This window comes from Podarcis pityusensis (assembly GCF_964106645.2).
Source record: "Podarcis pityusensis genome assembly, chromosome: 4".
Lineage (NCBI taxonomy): Eukaryota > Metazoa > Chordata > Lepidosauria > Squamata > Lacertidae > Podarcis > Podarcis pityusensis.
Window position 1 is genome coordinate 73,320,819 of NC_138027.1, and position 15,361 is coordinate 73,336,179.

Genomic DNA, 15,361 nt, shown 5'->3' on the forward strand with positions numbered 1-15,361 from the left:
CATAAGTTACATCAACACTACAGTCTTTATTTCATCATTGTTAAAATTTGGTAGCAGTGGGGAGTTCTTCGTGAAATAGGAGCAAGGTGACAATGGTAGCAATGTGAGGTTTCTTCTACAACATTTCCAACTTTGGTCATTTCCCCCCTTCTCAGCCAAATGTTGTCTGCTGTCATGCTATTGCTCCAACTCTGGGACAGTGGTACACGGGAAACGGATAATGAGCGATCAGCGCAGGGAACCAGTGCCCCCCTCCTTCCTTTGCTGCAAAGGTTTCAGAGCATCATTTGCAATAAAGAGATCAGCAATACCGAAGAAGAGCTTCAGGTATGTACCTTTATGATGAGTTAGCCTGTGAGTCTGCACACCCAGAGCCGTTCAACGTGGAACAATATTTAATTGATGTTAAGGGAACGTATTTATGTAGCTTTCCTTCTCGGGGATCGAACCTGCAGCCTTGGCGTTATCAGCACCACACTCTAGCCAACTGAGCTATTCAGCTGACTTTTCATTTTTTTTGCTCTAGATGCTGTCCTACCCGTTGAGTCCAAACGAAAACTTCTTAAGGTATCTAATATTGCCACAGGACAATGAGCTGGCCATTGATTTAAGGCAAACGGCAGTTGTGATTATGGCTCACTTAGACCGCCTGGCTACTCCCTGTATGCCTCCACAGTGCAGTTCTCCAACATCGCATAAGGTAACTTGCATATGCTGTCTACTAACAGCTTTCTTTCGATAAAGTTAACTGGTAAATTAGAACTTAACAAATCTGATTGGGATCTCAAGAGGTGCTTATGCTCATTCAGAGGGCTCAGTTTAGCCCAGTGACATTTTTTGCTTTGAGCACCTGGCTTCTGCTGCCAGAACCTGCTTTTGTAGTTTCCAAATCAGTTTGTCACACAGCATAGAGAGCTCCTTGAATTTCTTGTTCTGCTGCTGATTGTTCTGCACTGGAGGGTCTCATAGTTTTCTGGAGAAGGTTGAGGGACTAGAGTGGATGAGGGATGGCATTGCAAAGGCTTAGAGGTGCTGAAATATGGGTTGAATCTCTGCCTGCTTCCCTTCCAAATCCTAATAGATAGACAAAGCAGTCAAATATGGCGCCTTGTAACTTAACTTTGTCAGCCACTGACATCAAGTTTTGAAATGTGCATACCAATTTCCAGAGAGTAAAATACTATTGTGAAGTACATTTAAAGCAATTAAATTGAAATAACACAATGCAAGAACTTTAAACCTATTTTTCTGTTGTTCCAAAGCTTTCACCACCTTTAAAAAACAAAACCATATTTACTTACATTCTCTGTTTTCTTTAGGTAGCTTTGAGTCCATAAATCTGGAGCCAATTGAAAAATTAGTTGAAGCACTGTAATTTCTAGAGATTCTAAGTTTAGACAGATGTTTGATAAAAGTTCTTAAATTATGACTTGCTTTCCAGGGCTCTTTGCAAGAAGTTATTGCGTGGGGTTTAATAGGATGGAAATATTATGCCAACGTGAGTGGTCCAATTCAGTGCGAAGGACTTGCCAATCTTGGAGTGATGCAAGTTGCTTGCGCAGAAAAGCGCTTCTTAATCTTATCTAGAAATGGACGTGTTTACACACAAGCATACAATAGTGATACACTGGTAGGTGACTTCTGATTACTTCCTAATTTATTTTTTAAAAATTAACTTGTAGCTAATAAAGTAATGTTCTTGTTGCAGGTATGATGGAGCTCATGATAGCAAAATCTCCTTTTTTCAGTTTGCCTGGCAATGCAGTATTCGTATCTGTTTTTAAAGAAACTCCATTGTTTCATTTCTGGTGTTAATGAATACTGCCCTGAACTGTTTCCTGGACACTGTATCATTTCTGCCTTTGTAATTGAGTATATGAAATGCCTTTTGCAAAGCTGATTTTGATCAGTGGATGTGTTTTCTTCCTTCCAAGCTTGACACGATATGGAAGAAGTGTACATTATTACTAATACCATTATTATTACTATTATTTATTTATTACCTTCATGCATTATTTGTAAAAAAGCAGCTGTGGGAACTCCCAATAGGGGAGAGAAGGAGGTGTGACCTTCTCCTTCACTTTCCAGTTATGTAAACCCTCCTGCTGTTGCCAGTACTCTGCTCTTAGCTATGGGAAGGATCAAAGATGCACTATTCTACATACCCGTCTTCTCATTAGTGGTGAATAGCAGGTGTGAAATAGGGGAAGCAGTTCAGAGGGAAAGAAGATTTTAATTTTTTTTAACTGAACAAACAGTATTCCCCAGTGGTGCAATCCTGATCCAGTTTGAGGCTTGGGTTCATGGATTTCCCATGTAGTTTGGATCTTCTTGTTGTTGTTTAGTCGTTTAGTCGTGCCCGACTCTTCGTGACCCCATGGACCAGAGCACGCCAGGCACTTCTGTCTTCCACTGTCTCCCGCAGTTTGGTCAGACTCATGTTTGTAGCTTCAAGAACACTGTCCAACCATCTCGTCCTCTGTCGTCCCCTTCTCCTTGTGCCCTCAATCTTTCCCAACATCAGGGTCTTTTCCAGGGAGTCTTCTCTTCTCATGAGGTGGCCAAAGTATTGGAGCCTCAGCTTCATGATCTGTCCTTCCAGTGAGCACTCAGGGCTGATTTCCTTAAGAATGGAGAGGTTTGATCTTCTTGCAGTCCATGGGACTCTCAAGAGTCTCCTCCAACACCATAATTCAAAAGCATCAATTCTTCGGCGATCAGCCTTCTTTATGGTCCAGCTCTCACTTCCATACATCACTACTGGGAAAACCATGGCTTTAACGATACGGACCTTTGTTGGCAAGGTGATGTCTCTGCTTTTTAAGATGCTGTCTAGGTTTGCCATCGCCTTTCTCCCAAGGAGCAGGCGTCTTTTAATTTCGTGACTGCTGTCACCATCTGCAGTGATCATGGAGCCCAAGAAAGTAAAATCTCTCACTGCCTCCATTTCTTCCCCTTCTATTTGCTAGGAGGTGATGGGCCCAGTGGCCATGATCTTCGTTTTTTTGATGTTGAGCTTCAGACCATGTTTTGCGCTCTCCTCTTTCACCCTTATTAAAAGGTTCTTTAATTCCTCCTCACTTTCTGCCATCAAGGTTGTGTCATCTGCGTATCTGAGGTTGTTGATATTTCTTCCGGCAATCTTAATTCCGGCTTGGGATTCATCCAGCCCAGCCTTTCGCATGATGAATTCTGCATATAAGTTAAATAAGCAGGGAGACAATATATAGCCTTGCCGTACTCCTTTCCCAATTTTGAACCAATCAGTTGTTCCATATCCAGTTCTAACTGTAGCTTCTTGTCCCACATAGAGATTTCTCAGGAGACAGATGAGGTGATCAGGCACTCCCATTTCTTTAAGAACTTGCCATAGTTTGCTGTGGTCGACACAGTCAAAGGCTTTTGCATAGTCAATGAAGCAAAAGTAGATGTCTTTCTGGAACTCTCTAGCTTTCTCCATAATCCAGCGCATGTTTGCAATTTGGTCTCTGGTTCCTCTGCCTCTTCTAAATCCAGCTTGCACTTCTGGGAGTTCTCAGTCCATATACTGCTTGAGCCTTCCTTGTAGAATTTTAAGCATAACTTTCTAGCGTGTGAAATGAGTGCAATTGTGCGGTAGTTGGAGCATTCTTTGGCACCGCCCTTCTTTGGGATTGGGATGTAGACTGATCTTCTCCAATCCTCTGGCCACTGCTGAGTTTTCCAAACTTGCTGGCATATTGAGTGTAACACCTTAACAACATCATCTTTTAAAATTTTAAATAGTTCAGCTGGAATACCATCACTTCCACTGGCCTTGTTATTTGCAGTGCTTTCTAAGGCCCATTTGACTTCACTCTCCAGGATGTCTGGCTCAAGGTCAGCAACCACACTGTGTACGAGCCATCCATATCTTTCTGGTATAATTCCTCTGTGTATTCTTGCCACCTCTTCTTGATGTCTTGACATCAAGAAGAGTTTGGATCTTAAGGTTTCTAAATATAATAGTTTCTCAGAACATTCAGCTATTGAAACTTCTCGCCTTATTAATTCAATTGAAACTCATTTTCTAAAAAAACAAAACACCAAAAAAGATATGACCTATAACTTATTTGTATAAATTTTCTTAATGCTCATCTGTTTGCTTCCATTTTTCTGTAAGTCATAACATGTGTGTTTGGTTGTTGTTGAACTTCATAGGGACCTCAGCTGGTGCAGAGTCTTGCTTCTAGAAACATTGTCAAGATTGCCGCACATTCAGACGGCCACCACTACCTTGCTCTGGCAGCAAGTGGTGAAGTTTTCTCTTGGGGGTGTGGAGATGGTGGGCGACTCGGCCATGGAGACACTGTGTAAGTATCCTAGAATAATGGTGACTTATATGCATAATGAAATAAAATAGAGTAGGATATTTGTTCTGTTTCTGCTGTGAATTGGGTGGCAATCCTTTTAAAACTTCATTTTACTTGGGTTCCCCCCCATCACCCCTTTCCCCATGTCTTTTCTGTATTGAGCATGCTAAATTGCAGCTGTCTCTTTCTTTTGTGGTTCTGATGCATATTGATCTACAGTAGACTTACCAGGAAGCCTTCATTTTGAATGGCTCAATAATCCAGTAGCTGTCAAATTTCTATTTTCTTTGTAGAGAAGAGGTAACAGTCTGGAAGACAGCTAGCCAGACAGAGAGTGAGTGAATGTGTGTGTATGTGTATGACTAAGTGATTTTGATGGCTCAGTTGATATTTCAGCTTGATAGTTCTGCATTCATGGGTTGTTCTGATACTACCTTTGGCTTCCTTCCTTCCTTCCTTCCTTCCTTCCTTCCTTCCTTCCTTCCTTCCTCAATATTGGTTAATTATATTTCTATTCTGCCTTTTCTCCATGAAGCTCAAAGCAGTGTACATGAGGTCCCCCACCCTTTTATTTTCATATCAACTCTGTGAGGTATTTTAGGCTGAGACTGAGTGACTGGCCCAAGATTGAGTAGGAATTTGAATTTGGTCTCCTCACTTTAAAACTTGCTCTCTTCTCTGCACACTGTGTTTAATCTCAGGAGTCTTCAGTCAATTGTGTTTTTCTGTTACATCCAATCCATGAAATGATGCTTCCTGGGTTTGGAACAAGCTAGAATCCTTGCCTGTTCTGAACCCAGGTACTATAGTTTCTTGGTTCAGACATAATGGGAAACTATGTTTAACTGAAATCTTCTGGAGCGAAACGTCTCGTGCTAAGGAAGGAAAAGAGACTCCCTATGCAAGCACGAGACTTGTTTATGTCTTAGCTTCTAAAGCCAAAATAGGGCCATTGGCCCATTTGTCTGGGCATCTCAGTGGCCTGGTTCAGACGTCACTGTAAATTGGGGGTGGGTTGATTTTTCTATACCTGGCACTTGCGTACATAGTATATATTGCCTTCTTACAATAATGACTTTCAATGCTTTCCTGCCCCCCCCCTTCCCCACAGACCTTTAGAAGAACCGAAGATGATTTCTGCTTTGTCTGGGAAGCAAGCTGGAAAGCATGTTGTACACATTGCCTGTGGAAGTACCTATAGTGCTGCCATCACTGCTGAAGGAGAGTTGTACACATGGGGGCGAGGAAACTATGGCAGACTAGGTCATGGTATGTGCTCTTCTTTCTTTAAATTGTTTAAGTTGTGAAGTCCCAAGGTTTAAACCTGTCTTGGTATATAACTAGCACAGAAGCATCTAATTTTTATTTTGTTCCAAAGGCTCCAGTGAAGACCAAACGATCCCAATGTTGGTTACTGGGCTGAAAGGACTGAAAGTCATTGATGTCTCTTGTGGGAGTGGCGATGCTCAGACTCTGGCTGTGACTGAAAATGGTTAGTGGAACAACCAATAGCATCATTAGCCTTGCCAGCTTTTAGTTACACGTGGGCTATTTGGGAAGCCATGTGTCTCTTTCCTGTTTCCATTTGGCTTTGTGTGCTAGCTTGAACTGTGTGCCCAACTGTTAATAAAATTGTTAGCCAAATATGCACAATGGGTGCCAGATTAATTATCTCTATTCTCAGAATATTGTGAAGCCAGGTGTGCAGTATTAATTTCTAGCTGTCTATCTGGGTAGATTATTTCTGTTTTTTATTCCCCCCCCCCCCCCCGGTATGTTTATTTTGTTACGGCTCATGGTCTCAAGATACAAAGCTGTTGTTATGTCTAATGCAATCTACTTTTCCAGGTCAGGTGTGGTCTTGGGGCGATGGAGATTATGGGAAGCTGGGGAGAGGCGGCAGCGATGGTTGCAAAACTCCAAAACTGATAGAAAAACTTCAAGATTTGGATGTTGTCAAAGTTCGCTGTGGGAGCCAGTTTTCCGTTGCGCTTACGAAAGACGGGCAGGTCTACTCTTGGGGAAAGGGTGACAATCAGAGGCTTGGGCATGGAACAGAGGAACATGTTCGATATCCCAAACTGCTTGAAGGTTTGCAAGGTAGGTGAAGAGGCAACTACCAGCCGTGTTAACTAGAATATTGTAATTTTGAGAAAATGATGAGGTTAGCACCCATTCCGTGCAAATTGGTGGGGAAAATATTTTTAATATTTGAACCTTGGTCTCCCAGATCCTAGGCCTGCGCTTGAAGCACTACACCACATTGTCTTGTGGGCTTCTTGCTGGCATTTGATTGGCTTCTGTGAGAACAGAATCCTGGACTAGGTAGGCTTTTGACCTGATTGAGAAGGGCTGCCCTTACGTTAACTTAATTTTTTAAAAAGGGAGAAACTTGGAAATTTTGGTTATTGGTGCAACAAACACCACCATCCCTTGCTGATTTCTTGTTTTGTAGACATTGCTAAAGAGAGAGCTCTCCTCTTCTAGCCAGGCTTTCAGATGCGGCTGCAACACTGATCTTTCTCATTATCTGTATGTGTGTTTCCTCCCCCACCCCCCAGGAAAAAAAGTAATAGATGTAGCAGCTGGATCCACCCACTGTTTAGCACTCACAGAAGACAGTGAAGTATATAGCTGGGGAAGCAATGATCAGTGCCAGCATTTTGATACCCTGAGGATCACTAAACCTGAGCCTACTGCTCTTCCTGGACTAGATTCTAAGCACATTGTTGGCATCGCTTGTGGGCCAGCCCAGGTAGGCTTCAATTTTACTGGTTTTTTATATATCTTTAGATATATAAAAATATAACATAAAATATAAAAATATAAAAATATCTTTAGATATTCCCATTAGAGTGGGAATCCTTGATTGTGATGCAGTTTCTCTTCTCAGTTACTATTTGCCTTTAATTCTAGCCCCCCCCCCCCCCCGCTTGGTCTTAAGTGTAACATTGCTGCATATCTTTTTGTATTTCCTTCTAGAGCTTTGCTTGGTCATCTTGTTCTGAATGGTCTATCGGTTTACGAGTGCCTTTTGTGGTAGATGTTTGCCCAATGACATTCGAACAACTGGATCTCTTACTGAGACAAGTGACGGAAGGAATGGATGGCACTTCGGACTGGCCCCCTCCACAAGAGAAAGAATGTATGGCTGTGGCTACTCTGAACCTTCTGAGACTTCAGGTATCTTAATGGTTGCTGAACTAAGACTGAAATTACAAAATCTGAAACAATTGTGCGGATCACATTGACTTTTAAAAGTGCAATGGCCATTGTATTTTGTGTTGACTGTTGATTCATTTGTTAGGAAAAAACAACAACCCCTGTAATTTGCCAAATACTTTGCAGTGCTGATCAAATCAGAAAGCGTTGGTTGTTACTCCAGTTTTCCTTTCTGCAAACTGCAGTTTAATTAGCAGTGAGTCTATGTTCAGCCAGGGAATTTATTACTGAGCTGGGATTGGAAGCTGAACCTAGATCTGCATAGCTCAAGGATAACACTACGTTTGCTTTACCATGCCTTACTGGACAGTTTGGAGATATTTTGCTTTTGTTTGCTAAGTAACTTTTACAGACGAAGGAAATATATATTTGGTGCTGCCAAACTGTGGTGCTTCAGCAAGCGTATGAAACTTGGAAATAGAAAATGCTTCAGAATACTATTTCGTTCCTCCCTGAATGGGTTTCAGCTTTATCACTGATAAAGAAGCCTCTCTGTGTTTTGTCTTTCAGCTTCATGCTGCAATCAGCCACCAAGTGGACCCAGAATGTCTTGGTTTGGGATTGGGCAGTGTCTTACTCAACAGCTTGAAGCAGACAGTAGTGACTTTAGCAAGTAATGCAGGTGTGCTCAACACCGTTCAGACAGCTGCCCAAGCAGTGTTGCAAAGTGGGTGGTCTGTGTTGCTGCCAACAGCTGAGGAACGAGCGAGGGCTCTTTCGGCGCTACTACCCAGTGCAGGTACGTTTTGTGCATGGTCATGTGGGTGGGGAAGGAAGATGTTGCCTAAGCCGTTTTGTGCTCCCTCATGTGCATGTGTATGTGTGTGTTGACATTCTATTCAAGTAAGAGTTCTGTCAATGTTTAGTTTCAGGGAATGAAACAAATGTAAGTCCAGGCCGTAGATTCATGATTGATCTTCTGGTTGGAAGCTTAATGGCCGATGGGGGTCTTGAGTCGGCACTGAATGCTGCGATCACTGCAGAAATCCAGGTATGCTTACTTTGTACAACTTGTACATTCTGATGAAATGGAAAAGATTACTGTTGGAAACCAGTTAGTTTCAAACAAGCCCCTGTTCTTTGTTTAACGGTTGTAATATAAATGTGAATATTTATTTTGTTTTGAAAGGATTAGAAAAGACTGCGTAAGTAGGTGGGCATTTCATGTAGTAGATTAGAAAGCTGGCTGTGTCATTCCAGATCAACCTTTCTTTTCTATTGATTGAAAATATCCAGAGGTAACTGTATCACTTGTAACTTTTTGTTTAAGAGTAGTCTGTGTAGAGTTGTCTCTGTGTGGTCTGACCCTGCCTAGAATTTGGTGCCTCAAGCCCTCAAAAGTTTAGACTTGTGCATGAGGGTAATAGCCATGTAATAGCTGCATATTACACATAGCAAAGCCTCTTCTGTAGCTGCTTTGAAATCTATGAAAATATCACTGGCATTGCTGTGTCTTGTGAGGAGGGAAATGGCATCTCAGCTCTATCCTGCTGCTTTCTTCCTGAATAGAAGAACTTGGTCATGATGACTAATAATAATAATAATAATAATAACAAAAAACATGGATAGTAGATCAGTAATTCTGAAAATCTTAACTTCTTATGGCCTGGATAGTTGATGTTGCCCTATAGTGGAAGGCTGTTTTCCATTTTCACACCTCTTGTTGATATTGAGAAATGTGTGGCTTATAAAACCATAGCCATCATTCTTCAGATGAAGAAATTAATGCAGCTATCTTTTTGGACAAGTTTCTCCATTACGTCCATATAGTTCACTTTGAGAAAGTGATGGGCAGTGGCGTAGCGTGGGGGTGCAGGGGGGGCCGGCCGCACCGGGCGCAACATCTGGGGGGGGGGCGCTCGCACTCGCAGCTCTCTGCCCCTACCTGGCTCACTCACCCTCCACGGGCTAGGGGGCGCAAATTACTTGCCTTGCCCCGGGTGCTGACAACCCACGCTACGCCACTGGTGATGGGAAAAGATGGGACAGCATCTTTTCAATGACAAATAGTTCCTTTGTGCCTGATGCTTTCATTTCCACATTTATCCAACCTACATGGGTTCAGGATTCTTTTAGCAGCAACTTATTCATTATTTTTGTGTCGTTGGGTTCAGCTGTTCATTCTACTCAAATTATTTCCAGTGCAGTCTCTATTGCTTTCTGTTCCATGAACCAGCCACGTGGTCCCAATACCAGTGCCGGACTGCTAACTTTACTGCAGAAGGAAAAATCCAATAGAATATACTGTAGTGTGCAGGAATGCCATTAATTCAGGCTTACGTGGCAGAACATTCTGTGTCTTTTTTTAGCGGTCATGACTCCCAATCATTTCAGCTACAGTATAGAATGTTTGCTGGTTTCACTTTCAACTTTTCATTTTGTAGGATATAGAGGCAAAAAAAGAAGCCCAGAAAGAAAAAGAAATTGATGAACAGGAGGCAAATGCATCAACACTTCACAGGAGTAGAACACCATTGGACAAAGACCTCATTAATACTGGGATCTATGAATCTGCAGGAAAGCAGAGCTTACCTCTGGTTCAGCTAATTCAGCAATTGCTAAGGTAGCTTTTCAGCAAGGCTGTTTACTGAATCATTACCCCTTTCCACATTTTATTCTTTTAAAAAACAAAATAGAAAACCTCTGTTCTCTGTTTCCTCCTATGCTGCTTTTTTGTTCCTGGGCAGTCTTTTTTATTCTTTTTTTTAAAAAAATGTTTACTGTGTGGTAATAATCAAGGTATAAGAAACTTAGCACGGAGAAACAGCAGACACATTTGTGAGCACATATTTAAGGGAGTATGTGCTAGCCTGCCATTTTGAGTGGCAAAACCGCATGGACAGTTTTCTTGCTGCTTTTGAAACAGAGAGGATTTTCAAAAGCAGATTGTAATATGGTATCAGGGTTAGCCATTTTAAAATGGAAGAACTGTTCTGAGAATAGCCAAGCCCTTAAGCATACCTAAAGTAGCTTTTTGGCTTTTGGCCAGTGTGCTTTATATTTTCTAGTTTGATACTATTTTATACCTAAGAACACATATCCTACATTAATGCAGTAGATTTAAGTAAGAATATCATATTGCCCAACACTTCAGCATAGTACTTCTTTTACAGCAGCTTATTTTGTCAACACCGATGGAACTGGGGATGATGTAGAAAAATAGATAATCTTCATTTTTTGGAATACGAAACAAATTGCTCTTCTGAGACTGTCATGGTGCCAACGTAGCCAGTCAAAATGCATGAGCTTCCTGACTCCCAAGAATCATAACAAAATTTTAGTTCATGCCTAGTTAGTTGTTGCCTGTTCATTCAAGATGTCTTTTAAAACCTTCTTTAAAACATTATTCCCATCAGGAACATTGCTTCCCAGACGATAGCTAAACTGAAAGATGTGGCTCGCCGTATTTCTTCCTGCTTAGATCATGAACATTACAATAAAGAGAGGTCGGCTTCTCTAGACTTGCTGCTGCGTTTTCAGCGTTTGCTTGTGAGTAAGCTGTATCCAGGCGATAGTGTTGGCCAGATCCCGAATACATACAGTAAGTAGTACTTCTTTTTTTTAATGGCTATTGCTAGTATGCTGTTGACGTCCGTTTAAAAACTGTGTTAAATAGCCTTTTCAAATTGCTACTTCACTCTGCAAATTAGCTGTATTTAAATGCTTTAATAGTTAATAATAACAAGCCTTTTTCAGGTTTTGACTTTCCAGATGTTGCTTATGATATTTAAAAATAAAATGGTTCTTTTATTTTCTGACAGGTCCTGAGCTTTTAGGAGTTGGTTCTCTGTTGAAGAAATACACAGCCCTTTTGTGTACACATATTGGAGACATACTGCCTGTAGCTACTAGCATTGCATCCACCAGTCACAGGCATTTTGCAGAAGTATCTCGCATTGTAGATGGAGACCTAACAGGTACTGACTCGTCTTGTCCTTTGTTTTGGAGCCTGTCTACAGGGTTAACGCTTCCAGAGTTTTGCTGAACGTCTCTATTTCCCCTTAGGTGTCCTCCTTCCAGAGTTGGTCGTATCTATAGTACTTCTTCTCAGTAAGAATGCTGGGCTCATCCAAGAAGCCGGTGCGATTCCTTTGCTGGCTGGTCTACTAGAGCATTTGGACAGATTCAACCATTTAGCTCCTGGTAAAGAGAGAGATGACAATGAAGACTTGGCTTGGCCAGGAATAATGGGTATGTTCTTCCTTGCAAACGTTTAGAATACTTGCTGGATCTTTCTAGCAGAGCTCCTAGCTTGTCTTTGCAGGTAGGCTTCAAAAGCTTTGTCTTGGCACAAAAACCACTTTGGACAGGTCACACAATTATGTAGTATTTTCCTTGCTCTTCGAATCCTCACTCTTTTGGTTGGACCTTTTGGTTGTGAACCATAGCAATAACATGTATTTTTTTCACCTGTTAGGTTCATTTTTTACAGGACAGAATTGCAGGAACAACGAGGAAGTGACACTAATACGGAAAGCCGACTTGGAGAACCACAATAAAGATGGCGGCTTCTGGACAGTGATTGATGGCAAAGTGTACGATATAAAGGATTTCCAAACCCAGTCCTTAACAGGAAGCAGTATACTCGGTGAGATGTCACTTTGCTAACAAAACATATACCAAACAGAGTCCTATCTTGTTCGGTTGCCTCCTTTAACAGTTTGTTCCCTGGTTTCTTTTAGCTCAGTTTGCTGGAGAGGACCCAGTCGTAGCTTTGGAAGCAGCTCTGCAATTCGAGGATACAAGAGAATCGATGCATGCCTTCTGTGTCGGCCAATATATGGAGGTAAGAGGGTTTTCCAAACAACTGCTAGCGGGCACAAAGGACACCGCCAGGTGGAATTGTGTTCCTCCTGTTGCTTGAGGCAGGGTCTTTACACCTACACACTCTTAATCAGGGCTTTTTTTCAGCCGGAACTCACCGGAACTCAGTTCTGGCACCTCTCAGGTGGGCGCCATTTCCATTATAAGAGAACAAGGGAAGAGTTCATGGTGAGTTCCGGCACCTCTTTTTCTAGAAAAATAGTACTGCTCTTAATTAATTACCTTTGTGATTAGACAACCTATCCAGTTTTTATGAATTCCTGATGTTGAGGTCTGTTTTTTTTCCTTAGTTTTTAAGAAAGGAAAGACACCCCCCACCTCAGCCTTTCCCAAGCTGCTCGTTGATTTCCCTCATAGGCCTGTACAAAGACAGCAGAGCTACATTTCTAGCGTTCAGCTGTGACTGTGGGGTAGGACAGTTATTAGTCTTTCTCTGTGGTTGGATCCCTTCCAGTCCTTTGCCCTTCCTGTGTCTCTCGCACATTACAATTGAATACCATGTCCAGGTTCCTGATGATGTTTTTGTTAAACTCAAAACTCTTCAAGTAGCTGCACATCACTTGATTATGAAGAGGTTTTTTTTTTTCCATGGATCGGGAAATTTGGTATCAGTCTTTAAATCTGTCGTTCAGTATGATATCACAGCTCTTTTGTTCTTTTCTTTTTTTTGTTCTAGCCTGACCAAGAAGTGATTACTACGCCAGATACTGGTAGTCTATCATCGCCTCTCATAGACACTGAAAGAAATTTAGGGCTGCTTCTTGGTCTGCATGCTTCATATCTGGCAATGAGTACACCCCTTTCTCCTGTGGAGGTTGAATGTGCCAGTAAGAATATCTTTATTCCAATTAAATGTAACTAATATGAAATTGAGGATGTGCTCATAGGTCCATGTTTTAATGTTAACCCTCTAACCACAGTGAGTGATTTAATGCTGTACATCAGAGGTTTTCAACCTTTTTGAGTCCATGGCTCCTTGGAACAACTACATTCTTTCTGCAGCACCCCTGTGGGGCTCAGGAGCCCAGTTACTTCACCCCTTGCCTGCAGAGCTGGCAATCTCTCACCTTTTTTTGAGCACCCTTCCTTGTGGAGTGTTCCTTTAGTCTCCTCTCCCCTCTCCTTAGGAGTTGTCCGGACAGCTGCTGCAGCCCTCCCTGGTCTCTGAGCTGCCCCCCACCCCGTCCCAAAGAGAGGTGCCCCCCAGAGGCCTCATTTGCCTGAGAAGCTTATAGCCAGGGCTGCTGCAATAAACAGCTGTGCAAGCCTTGGGGAGGCAGAGATGCAAGAGGGCATCAGAGGAGGGAGGCAAAGAAAGAGGGACAGAGGCCAGTGTTGCCTGTGGCACCCCTGACCATCATTCAAGGCCGTCATTCAGAGTGCCATTGAACACTGGTTGAAAACCGCTGATATGCATGCTTACTCAAAAATAAGCCCCACTGAGTTCAGTGGAACTTACTCTGGGGTAAGTGTTTATAGGATTGCAGCCTTTATAACACAACTTGCCCATCATTTTTGTGGGCCAGTATGTAAAGCTGCAAAACAATTTCTATTCGAAGCATAATTCAGTTCAGTATTTTTTTGGATAGAACTCTGTGTATGTGCAACAAGTTATGTACTTACGTAATGAAGTGAAAGCAAGAAGCAAACAATCTTGGAGAAGGATAATTCTTCCATAAACTGTTAGTATACTACTTTGTTTCAAAACTGGCAGATGGTCTGACTTGGGAGAAATTATTGCTTTCCATGCATGAGTAAATGCATGGGCAAGGCTGAATAATGAAATAACAGGTGTCTGATCCCCAAAAGTAGCTTAGTTAGAGTACAGTTTGATGTGCATTGCTGCTGTCTTAACATTTTTAAAAATGATAGTTTGCTTTTATTGTATTTTAAATTTTGTGTGCCACTTTTTATGCTCAAGGTGGAGTAAAATAATGTGCTAAAATTTGTTGGAAATATGGGGCTAAATTACATCTATTGATTAAGATGAACTATATCAAGGTGTGGCTGAAGCTCAGTAATGCATTTGCTTTGCTTGCAAAAGGTCCCAGTTCAGTTTTTAGCATTTCTGTTTTCAATAAAACTTACGTTCAGGTAGTAGGGAAAAGACCTGCTGCCCAAGACTGGAGCGCACTGCCAGTTGGAGGAGATTTTATTGATCTAGATGGGTTAACTATTTTTCTTGTTTAGTATCTGGAATTAATTATTTTTAAATTATTTGAGGCAAAAAGGGAGCTTTCACAAAACTGTTTCTGAAGGAATCCTTTAAAACATACATGCATCAAATATTGCCTATAACTTCAGGGTAGACCACTGAATCCTCTTTTCTTAAGCAGAAGAATTACTGCAAAAGCAATGTGCTTCAATGTCCTCCTATTCCTTTCAAACTATTCCCTTAAAAAGTATGCTTGTAACACACTATTTTAATGTATTTCTGTTCTTCTTGTAGAATGGTTGAAGTCTTCTATTTTCTCTGGAGGCTTGCAAACCAGTCAAATACATTACAGTTACAACGAGGAGAAGGATGAAGACCACTGCAGCTCTCCTGGCAATACCACCCCCAACAAATCAAAGCTGTATTCCCATCGACTGACCTTGAGTGACCACTCACAGCCATTTTTGCAAGCGATTGCAGACAACAACATCCAGGACCACACAGTGAAGGTAACAGTGCACCGTTTGAAGACATAGGCTGATGCTTCCTAACCTTCCCAGTAGCCATAGCCCTCTAAGTAGACAAAGTTGGATGGATTATCTCACTCTAGGTAGTGAAATGGTCAGTGGGATTCTTGGCAGCTGGGAACCTTGAGTCTCTTAGTTTATAGGAATACCAGGGATTATTATGCAGTTGACCTCTGTACTCCTGTCCAGGGCCCCAAGGCAAGAGCTCATTGGGTCACTTTATCAACCGGCAGTGGACTTTGTATTTGGGAACATTTGACTCTCACTATTTTTTATTAACCAGAGATGGGGAGCCTGAAGCC

General features: G+C 41.8%; 1 protein-coding gene and 1 long non-coding RNA gene across 6 annotated transcripts in view; one reads left to right on the forward strand and one right to left on the reverse strand.

Moving 5' to 3' along the window:
• The window catches only part of LOC308474908, a 306,542-nt gene that overhangs the window by 108,279 nt on the left and 182,902 nt on the right, over positions 1-15,361 (reverse strand). The gene's annotated exons all lie outside the window — the stretch shown is intronic.
• The window catches only part of HERC2 (HECT and RLD domain containing E3 ubiquitin protein ligase 2), a 96,297-nt gene that overhangs the window by 19,102 nt on the left and 61,834 nt on the right, over positions 1-15,361 (forward strand). For 4 of the 5 annotated variants that reach the window (XM_081001271.1, XM_081001275.1, XM_081001272.1 and 1 more), the window contains exons 9-27: positions 156-327; positions 527-700; positions 1,442-1,630; positions 4,180-4,331; positions 5,443-5,600; positions 5,710-5,823; positions 6,180-6,431; positions 6,893-7,086; positions 7,314-7,514; positions 8,064-8,292; positions 8,420-8,544; positions 9,938-10,116; positions 10,910-11,094; positions 11,315-11,470; positions 11,559-11,744; positions 11,971-12,141; positions 12,236-12,339; positions 13,054-13,204; positions 14,827-15,041. In XM_081001271.1, coding sequence (XP_080857397.1) covers positions 156-327; positions 527-700; positions 1,442-1,630; positions 4,180-4,331; positions 5,443-5,600; positions 5,710-5,823; positions 6,180-6,431; positions 6,893-7,086; positions 7,314-7,514; positions 8,064-8,292; positions 8,420-8,544; positions 9,938-10,116; positions 10,910-11,094; positions 11,315-11,470; positions 11,559-11,744; positions 11,971-12,141; positions 12,236-12,339; positions 13,054-13,204; positions 14,827-15,041 — 3,307 coding nt within the window. The remainder of the gene's footprint in view (positions 1-155; positions 328-526; positions 701-1,441; positions 1,631-4,179; positions 4,332-5,442; positions 5,601-5,709; positions 5,824-6,179; positions 6,432-6,892; positions 7,087-7,313; positions 7,515-8,063; positions 8,293-8,419; positions 8,545-9,937; positions 10,117-10,909; positions 11,095-11,314; positions 11,471-11,558; positions 11,745-11,970; positions 12,142-12,235; positions 12,340-13,053; positions 13,205-14,826; positions 15,042-15,361) is intronic. The other variant, XM_081001274.1, reaches the window with a different exon arrangement.